Below are 8,144 nucleotides of genomic sequence, written 5' to 3' on the forward strand. Positions count from 1 at the left end.
CAAAATTCAGCAAGTTCTCAAAAGCCCTTATTTAAAGAACACAAATACACTAAATGCAGCATGATTGACGGTGGGTGATCAAACTCAACTCTATGTGATCTCAATTACATCGTAGGGATTAACCCCTGGCTAAATCCAAAAACAAAACTTCAAGAACACGAGAAATCTTTGCTTCTCTCCTTTTTTCTATGATTTCTCTAATTTTCTCTTCTCTAAAAACTGTAACGTAATTTTATGAAGCGTAAACTTAACCAAATAACATTAGACCCCAATTAAATTACTTAAAATAAATTTAAGTAATTGGCTAGTTAAAAAACAAAAACACCCTTGTAAAATTCGGGTAACATTTCTTTTTCAAACAACCCGATTTGAAACAGGCATATCTCCCTCACACGAACTGAAAAATGAGCTAACTTGATGGCGTTGGACAGATAATTCAAAGAGCTTTCATAAAATATCATGTATCCTACCTAAAACATCTTCTTCTAGGAGTTATGTTTGTTTGAAGTTTATCCAATACTAATAATTACCTTAACTTGTCAAAATTTTTAGATTTGATTATTTCCAAAAATGATTTCTTTCTAATTATAGTTCTTTCAAATAGCAAGGTGTTATAGTTACAATTGTGAATCACATAAATAAGTAGATGTGCATGATTAATATTTTTTTATCTTAATAAATTTATAAGACCGACCTCGGTTGGAGTTGGTAAGAAAACTCTTGATAATTTTTTTCGATTTTCCTACTAAAGGAAAGGATGATATTATATTCTCTTAATAAGTCTATACATTAATTTCGATTGAAGTGTGTAGGAGTACTCTTGATAGATTTACCGTTACTTTGTTGTAAAGGGGGATGAGATTAATTTCTCTTGATGAAGTTCATAAACTATTTGATTGAAGTATACGAAGTTATTCTTGAAGAATTCACCGCACCAAATGCGAAGTGGAGATCACTTGAATAGGAATTTAATAGGGAAATATTAAAGCACCTGTTTAAAAAGATTCATGACACAATGACCGTAAGGTGTCAAAGAACTTTGATTTTTCACTGGAACATTGATATAAGTGGAGTATTTCTTCTATTTCATTCAATGAACTACTTAGTTTAAAATTCGTTCACTAAGTAGTCAATGATTTAGAAATCCTTCACTAGTTAATGGTTATTGATGCATGTCGCTAGATTAATATCTCAAAAAAAATATTTGATTATTCTAAGATAAAAGTTTATTGAAACAAGTAGTGGTTGAAAGAATTAGGGTTTCAATTAATTTTGAAATAAATTCATCCTTTAATAGTTTTGAATTCAGAAAATACTTGCATGTGAGTCGTAAAATTCATTATTGTTTTAATTCTACGGTATGAATTTTTGTAAGGTAATATTAAAACTCTACATTATAAGTCTTTGGAAGTTAAGTTTTTCTTTTCAATTCACGAAACTATAATAAATACTATTTAATTAAAAGTCCTTTCGAGCAAAAAATTTGTCCTATAAGTTGTGTTTCTCTTGGTTAAAAAGATAAACACTAAAAAAATTACTTTTCCTCGAAAAACATTTGTCAAACAATAATCCAAAGGTGAAATAAATAATTCAATAAAAGAAGAGCAATATCTTGAATGATACTTGTTTTGTGGTTTAGTTCAATTCCGAAGATAGAGTGTTATTTATTCTTTTGTTTACTCGTGGGAGAGTCTTCCATTATCTTCAAGAAACGTATTAGCGTGCCTCTAAGCCAAACAAGTTTTGTTTTGGATTCCATATATATTTATCTTTCTTGTTGAGTTGTTCTAACACTTTATATAAATCCAAATAATTAGGGGACAATTATTTAAAGATGGTAAAATATTTTTTGTGTGTGTGTGTATATATATATATATATATATATATATATTCACATTATTTTATGATTTGTCGCTGCGTGATTTTGATTTTTACTTCTAATCATATAAATACTCTGAATAAGATTTGTGTATGTTTTTTATGTGACAATTCTTTATTGGTAGTACATTAAATTTGAATTTATGAAAGTTATCGTGCTTTTAAATTGTCTAAATAACAAATACGGCTATCAAAGTAAAAGTGCTATGATGTTTATTTCGTTTTAGATAACAATACTGATGGAGAAGACGATACGTAAAGACTTCCTCTTGTACTTCTTCTTAATTTGAATTTTTATGAAAGATTTGACGACATTAGTGAATCTGACCTGTAGAGGACATACGCTAGCAATACAATTTGATTGTTGATATTTTTATTTGATGCAAAAGAATATGTACATTTAAAAATGAGCAAAATTGGTACTACTAATGATAGTCAAGAAAAGTATACTTTACAAAAAAAAAGAGAGGAAAGCCATTTCAAATCATATTCTCACATAATAATTAGAGAGTTAAAAGATCTTGGATAAACAAACTACACTCCTTCATGTTTTGTAAAACAAAAATTATAATGTATCTACATATTAATATGATTATTTTTTGGGTCAGTCGTTTATTTATTTAGTATTATATTTTGTTGAATAAAATAAATTAGGTATGGAAAAATTGATTTACTTTAGAAGAGTCATCAAGTAGCTCTAAATTGTCAAAATTAATCCATTTAAACTCCAAGTGAGAAATTAAAAATAAAGTATCTTATATGACATATCATTTCTCAAGTCAAAAAAGAGCATACAAATAAATCAATAATATCATATGTTATTTTTTTTGTAAATACATTAGTTGGCAGATGTCATGGTTGACTTCACTTTGTCTCAATGGCAGTATAACCTCGCCAATTATTTGTGCCTACGAATAAGACATTACATACAACAAAGAGATGCACCTATAGTTAAAAAAAAATACTAATACTTTCTTCCTTTCTTTGTCCTTATTACTTTTAGTTTTCCTTTTAGTTCTTTTTATGTTTTTCCATTTGATATTAGTATTCTATCATTATTTTATAATACATTATAAGCACAAAGTTCTAACCACATGTTGATCTCTTACTCCAAATGGTTTTTAAATTTATCATCACTAAAATTAGAAAATAAGACATCATCCTTGAGTGTTTTATATTTATTGATTTGGATGATTAAAAGTAATATATTTGATGTAATCTCATATTGATTTCATTCTCTTATATTATTCACTGAAATTCATTTGTTCTTGATCTTTTTTTTTTGTATGAATCTATAGTAACTTTTAATAGGCTATTTTTTTAGATGAGATGAAATTATTGGAATAATTGAATCATTGCTAGTAAGTTCTTTAACATTATTCTTGGAGTTAAAAGGACCAATAATATATACTCTTTGTTTAAAGAATTTAATCAAGTTGAGGGGTTGTTTCTTGTTCTTGTGATAAAAGAGTATGATTCTTGAAGATCTTGATATTGCAATCTGCCACCATTAATAATTTATTGTGGCTTTTATATATCTATTTATACAAAAATATTTTGTAATATGAGAGGGAAGGTAAAAGTTTGAATTTGATTTTCGCTATGAGGTTATTACTTTCTTTAGAATCACAGAAAGGATTTGATTTTCATCATCAATATTTATATTGTAGACAGTTAATAGATGTCTTAAATAAGATTAGTATTGAATCACAAACTTACCAGTAAATTGGTGAAATGCTTCTTCATTTACCAAAAGATTGGTATTATTGTTCAAATCTTATGTCTTATTTAGATCTAATTGCATATTCCATTTTTGAAAATCCTATGGTATTTTTACTTATAAAGGTGATGTGGGTCACCTAAAGAAAGTCGCAATTATTAAAACAACTTCACTCCCTCCATGTAAAGGAGTTGTTCTATTACGAAAATAGGGAGTTATTTTAACTTGAAAATAATTTACCTTAGTGTTATTTCTACTAGAATATAAAGAAATTATTTTAAGCCTTTGTTTCAACTTTAACATTGAATGTTTTCTATATTAATAACTTGTTTGTATTACATGTGTTATATAAAGAGATTGAATACATTAATTTGTTTTACTCCAACAATTTTTAAACATTGATTTATTTAATTCTAGGAATTTTGTTTCAAAAGAGAATTGCAGTATATAAAGAGCAAATTTATTTTGTTTCAATAAGTGAACATAATATTCTTTTAAACGCTTATGAGTGAGTCATATTACACCTTAGCTTATTACTGCATTGGTTAAGGGTAAAATGATGAATTGAAGTTTCATCTAATAAAGAAAGTAAGATGTTGAATTTAAGTCCTAATGCACCATAGTGATGACATAATGATGACTGAGTAAAACTAATGTACATATTGAGATATACTTAGACCTCTCACATAGAATCTTACTTAGGCTTTACTTGTAGCAACATGAATAAAATACATAAAGATATTCTAAAATTTGTCTCACATAAAAAACATCTAAAGAATACGAGTTGAACTTAGCCAATAAAACGTTAATATGCCATATAGGCCTTAATAAAATAGAATCCACCGAATATAAAGGAAATAAAGAGAGTTCATAAAAACTAGTAAAGTCTTCATAAGATAGAATCATGAAAAGATAGCATCCCCGAACATGATGACCTACCAATACTTGGAGAAAGAGTGTCACGACTAGAATCTATACCCCAGACGAGACTGGCATTGTTGACCTCTCAGAGGTCGCAAACAAGCCTACATACGTCGATGTTACTTCATCTAGGTTAATTTTAGAAAAAAATTTGAACTTTTCTTTACTTAAACTTTATATTGGAAATCATTGATCTCGAATAATTTTATCTATGTAAACTCATAAGCATTTACATCAACCATCTAACTCAACATAATCAAATGAAAGATACACTCATAAATATAGAGTTGCCAAAATTGCACCAATACATTGTCTGAAAGTAAATACGAAAAAACACTAGTGGAACACTAGATCATCTCTACGTCTATGCTAGAATAAATCAATAAGCATCATCGAAATCATGAGGGCCTACCAAATCCGAATGAAAGCTCCATGTCCAGATAACTTCTGCGTCGACTCGTAAGCTCTAACGTCTAACTGCACCTGCACCAAAAGTAGATAAATGTATGAAATTAGTACACACTTGTACTAAGTATAGGTATATGCAAACACACACCACGTACATGCATGATTTAGAATAGCTCTCTCCTAACGATATGAGTTATGAAAACTCAAGTAGTGGACTTTCCAAAATCAGATTAGAAAATTCATGCAATAAGAGTAACATGTATCATCATACGTATTGTATTGCACACAAAACATAACACATTTCATATAGCACATATCATATTTCATTTCATTCGTTCATATGCCATGAGACCTTGGAACCATAGAATTAACATTGGGACTTCCCAAAATGAGGGCTCAACTTATGGGACCTCAACTAGGGAGCCCTATTTAGCAAACCAGAGTCTCCTTCATTCATTCATACGTACTTCATTTCATTTCATTCATAGGCTAGTGTAAATACTAGCTATACCTAGGATGTAGTTTAAGACTCTCATTGGGTTCACTGTGCAATGACTAAGAATGACCTAGTGTCATTACATAAGTCTAGTTCACCTTTTAATTATCCTACCCAAACACCTTTGATATCGTTCATTTCATTGTGTGCATTACATGAGGCTGACCTCATTCTTTCTTTGGGAACATTAACTTTAATCGACATAGATCATGTGATCAGTATGAAATCCAGTGTCTACCCCACACCGAAAAAGAGGTGGAATAACCGGCCAAAGTGAAACCAAAACATGCTAGTGTATATAGGGAAATAAACCATGCTAGTTCCCTATGTTGGTTGCATAGGTTCAAAGACTAGGATATATAAGGAGAATCCTACTCGTCTAGACAGACAGTCTCATCTAATGAGAACTACACAAACCTCTGCCTTCCCGAAAAAAGGAATCGTCATTCCTAGCTATCCTATCGGTGCTCAGTATAAAGTTCCATTACATTCATCTCATATATCATAGAAGGTGGATTCTAGCATGAGGAAATGATAGCTCATTAGATGATTTCTCATCCCATTATTAGTATTATGTATATATTAACTTCAATACTTTCATTAGAGTATTCATAAGGATTGGTCTCTTCATTAACTTACACTCTCATAGGTGAGTACATTTTGGTAACATTTAATTTGGATCACTTAAGATTGCTCTCATATTTCACATTAACCTCTTATCATATTGTCACCACATTCATTAGTGTTAGACATTCTCCCTTCATAACTACTCACCACTTTTTATATGAATGTTCATTTCATCATATGTCAATGCACTTGGCCTTTTAGTGTGTTTCACACTCTTACTTAACCCTTCTAGGGTCACATCATTCATCACATAACATCCACTACAATTAGATCATGCAAAACCTAAGGTAGTGTTCCAAGAGTAAGAGAAAGCAAGGGAGTCACAAAAGAAAACATAGACCCTGAATCAAGTAAAGCATAAACAGAGGTTGAGAAAACTTGCAACATACCTGTGACCACATCAGCAGACTTCTTCTACTCCTCCCTGCCCTTCAAGGCGTAAAATATATTCCTCTTAAGAGGCTCGACTGTAGTAGCATTCTGGGGATTAGGCCTAGGCTGAGAATTACCTCCAGCCTAACCCCTATTCTTGGGGCAGTCCCTGACCATGTTCGCTCTTTCCGCAACCAAAGCAGGCATTTGTGCCTAGTCTGCACTCTCCACTGTGAATAAGGTCACACTTGCCACATTCCTTTCTGGGACGTTGCACATCACCTCCATTGCCCTTCTTTAGCTCTAGTTTGTCTCCTCTAGGTGTTGCACTCCTCTGAGAGTTAGAGTTCCCCAAACTCTGATGCCCCTACTTAAAGCAATGCTTGATCACAAATTCCAAAGTGCTCGTGCAACCACCTCTGCTAGAACCTGTTTGGTCAGGAGGGTTAGGCCTCCTGACCTCACGAACTTTCCTCTTTTTCCGACTTCCCTCAACCTGCTGGACATGTGCCATAAGCCTGGACAAGTTTATGCTATCCTGGAGCATTGTAGCGCGACAATCCTCCTCCAATTCCTCTGACATCCCTGTAAGGAACCTGCTCATCTCATCCCTGTAGTTAGACACAAGAGAAATGTAATTTCTGGACAATTTAACGAATTTCAGGGAATACTCGCTGACATTCATCAAGCCCTGCTTAAGGTTGATGAAATCATCAACCTTAGCCTCTCTCATTTCTCTAGGGAAGAAAATTTCTAGAAAAGCTGTCTTAAACAGCTTCCATGTGATCGGACCTCCGCCTAAAGCTCGGCTATCCTGCCACATCTTGTACCAGAAATGTGCAACATCCTTGAGCTGGTAGGAAGTCAGCCCAGCCTTCTTAGTATTTGTGGCCCCCATGATCACTAAAATCTTCTGCATCTCATCAATAAACCCTTATGGATCCTCTGAAGTCTTGGACCATGTGAAAATCGGAGGATTCATCCTCGTGAAGTCCCGTAGTCGTTCGTCCATGCTACGTGCTGGTGGGTTCTCCCATTGAACCTCCTGTCTGTGGACATGGGCTATCATAGACTAGGTCGCCATAACCTAGGCCTGCACAGTGATAGCTTGAGCAATCTATGCCAAAGCGGTCCGCACCTTCGCATCAGCCAACCCAGTTGGGTTAACTGGCATGACCACTCCTACAACTGGAGCCTGGGGTGGAACTTGGTTGCCCCTAGCAGCTGCTTTCATTTCCCCGACCAGTTCCTTCTTATGTTCATTTTCTGAAAAAGAGAAGAATTAATGTTCGATATGCTCATAACACCAAGAAATTAGTCATCATAAAAGTCACGATAACATCAGAAGAAGGGAACCATCACATCTTTTTTGGCATCTTTTTCTTTGCTTTGACCGCGACTTTGTTTGGTCTTCCTCTTTCCTTCGGCCCATGTTTCAATGCTAGAAAAAAGTTCGAGCCTTCGGGATCTCTCTTGAACGGCGGTCGGTCAGCCCTTTTCTTATGTTGATGCTGAGACTCCTATTATGTCAATGCCAATTGAATCAATGTTATTAGCTGTGAATTCGAATTTTTTGGTATTTTTTGTTTCTTCGGATGATATGATGGGTCAATCATTTGCTTCATTGGTTCCAACGGTGGCAGCTGTGGAATCTGCTATTGGGTTAGCTATTTTCGTTATTACTTTCCGAGTCTGAGGGACTATTCCTGTAGAATCTATTAA

The 8,144-nt window shown here is 33.1% G+C and overlaps 1 protein-coding gene across 1 annotated transcript; it reads right to left on the reverse strand.

Annotated features, from left to right (window-relative positions):
* Window positions 1-6,573: 6,573 nt before the first annotated feature.
* LOC101264056 (uncharacterized) lies at window positions 6,574-7,320 on the reverse strand. Its single transcript, XM_004229092.1, has 2 exons — window positions 6,883-7,320; window positions 6,574-6,789 (listed from the first exon to the last, which is right to left on the reverse strand). Exons 1-2 carry the CDS (start codon window positions 7,318-7,320, stop codon window positions 6,574-6,576), a joined length of 654 nt encoding a protein of 217 aa, XP_004229140.1.
* Between the last annotated feature and the right edge of the window lie 824 nt (window positions 7,321-8,144).

This window comes from Solanum lycopersicum, chromosome 1, assembly GCF_036512215.1.
Source record: "Solanum lycopersicum chromosome 1, SLM_r2.1".
NCBI classification, from domain to species: Eukaryota; Viridiplantae; Streptophyta; class Magnoliopsida; order Solanales; family Solanaceae; genus Solanum; species Solanum lycopersicum.